Below are 2341 nucleotides of genomic sequence, written 5' to 3'. Positions count from 1 at the left end.
AGTTCCTAATTTGTACAAAACTATAGACTTTGTATTTTGACATCACAAACATCTAATTTGAACCAGTGCTACATTCAATATACCACACGACACAAAAAAATCGATGTTTATCTTTGTTTTTTCTAATATTTACTTTTAAATTAGGAAATTAACTAATGTTTAATACTAAAATTTGAATTTGTGGGAAGGATTAAAGGGTTCTATTTAAGTCAACTGCTACTTGTTTTTTTAAGAAAGATCGGTTAAGTAGTCACATATAAACACATAATGGGCCATTAGTGCGTGTATATATATATACACACACGTGTGTTGAATACTGTATTTTGTTTCATTATACTACAAAATTAACAGATTATATTAAACTGTAGATTTAACTGTAAATGAAACTGTAATTTCAAGTCATCAAATTAGGGTTTCTGACAATACTTGTAGCATTTGGTTGAATGTATAGTGTACGTTATGAAGGTGGTTGAATATGATTTTTTGAAATTGTTACTTTTTCAGGTTACTGTGGACATGAATGTGGATTATGTACAAAATTTTAAAAAGGGAGTGAAATCCAATCCTAGTGAGTTGTGCACAGAGTCCCACACTGGCACCTCTGCTTCTGCTCCTATTGCTGCTGCTATCTGTGCTCTAGCTTTAGAAGCCAAGTTTGTATTTAAACTTTCTTATTTTGTGCTTTGTACTTAAGAGATGGTAGTTTTACCTGATGAGAATGATTAAAACTTTCAAATTTTAAGGTATATCTAATCAAATCCTTTGTTTGTGTTGAAGAAGGGACCATCCTTCAAAGTTGCTCAAATTTGTATTGTAATATTTCAAATTTCTGTAATGAATGTGTGTGTGTGTTGTGAGAAAGAGAGAGAGAGCCTTACCTTAGATTCTGACTGAAACCTTATTCGCAGACCTCTTGTTAAACAGTTCTAGTAGTATCTGAAGATACCAAAATGATTTAAATAATTGTGACCATACTTTCTCTTAATTCTTTGAATAATGGAGCAGGGTGCATTGCACTCAGTATGAAACCACCAAAGTAACCATAACATAACGTAATGTTTAGAGACAACAAGGGAACTATTGGTCCATTTCGGCTATTCCATCCTCTAAACTAAAACTATTAAATAAATAAACTAAAGAAAAAATCTTAAAGCCATCTCTTATCATTCATATAGCTATCAAGCTTTCTCTTAAGCTCGCTTAGATTTACTGCCTCCACAAAATTCGAAAGCAACCTGTTCCAAAGGCCAAATGCCATGTTAGAAAAATAATTGAAGATTACTCCTACCCTGCCAACTATTCTTGCTTTTAAGTATGAAAAAAGGTGATGCATTAACACTAACAATTCCCTTTACAATCTTAAACACCTCAATAAGATCCCCTCTTACTCTTCTTTTTTCAGGATAAAATTTCAGAGACCTTAATCTCTCCCCATATGACAACCCCCTCCATCCCAGGCACCATTCTAGTAACCGTCTTCTGAACCCTTTCCAACAATTTAATGTATTTCCTAAGGAAAGGAGCCCAAGACTGAACACAATATTTCAAATGTGGCCTAACCAGTGACCTATAGAATGAAATTATAACCTCTTTAGACTTGTATTCAATATTTCTGTAGATACAACCAAAAATCCTATTTACTCTAACCCTAGTAACAGCATATTGATTGGATGTCTTAAGAAACTGATGAACCATTACACCAAAATCCATTTCTTTCATGACACTGTTAAGAGTTTCCCATCCAAATTATACTTATAATTCATATTATGATAACCCACATGCATTATTTTGCATTTATTATAACTAAAAGCCTTCTGCCATTTATTTGCTCATTTCACTAAATGACCTAAATTCTTTTGTAAAGCAGCAGCACCCTCTTCACAGTTAGCAACACCCAAGATCTTAACAACATCAGCAAATATAAGTAATTTATTGACCATTCCTTCATCTGTGTCACTGATGTAAATCAAAAACAGCAAAGATCCTAAGACTGAGCCCTGAGATATCCTGTTTGTGATATTAATTCAGTTTGACTAAACTCTGTTTATAACATCCATCTGCTTTCTGCCATCCAGTTACTCTTCCATCCAATTACCTCTTTTACTGCGAGCAGGTCAAAAAGCACATACCATAACATTTTCAACATTTTATTAAATAACTTTACTATTACTTATGTCAATGGAATTGACATAAATTTAGTTTGTAATTCAAATTTTAATATTATATTTGTTTTAATTTCTTAATTTAAATATAAGGAAAAAAAAGCTAAATATACACCTGGAAAAAAGTTAAGCACCCCCAAATATTTTTCAGGATTGCTTATTGAAAATAAGGTTTAATT

The 2341-nt window shown here is 32.1% G+C and overlaps 1 protein-coding gene across 1 annotated transcript in view; it reads left to right on the top strand.

Annotated features, from left to right (window-relative positions):
• The window catches only part of LOC106460561 (furin-like protease 2), a 112277-nt gene that overhangs the window by 42232 nt on the left and 67704 nt on the right, over positions 1 to 2341 (top strand). The window contains exon 11 of the mRNA XM_013920278.2: positions 505 to 653. Within this exon, the coding sequence (XP_013775732.1) occupies positions 505 to 653 (149 nt within the window). The remainder of the gene's footprint in view (positions 1 to 504; positions 654 to 2341) is intronic.

Source organism: Limulus polyphemus, unplaced genomic scaffold, assembly GCF_000517525.1.
Source record: "Limulus polyphemus unplaced genomic scaffold, Limulus_polyphemus-2.1.2 Scaffold795, whole genome shotgun sequence".
NCBI lineage: Eukaryota > Metazoa > Arthropoda > Merostomata > Xiphosura > Limulidae > Limulus > Limulus polyphemus.
The sequence above is the reverse complement of the archived record's forward strand: the minus strand, read 5'-3'. Positions and strand labels throughout refer to the sequence as shown.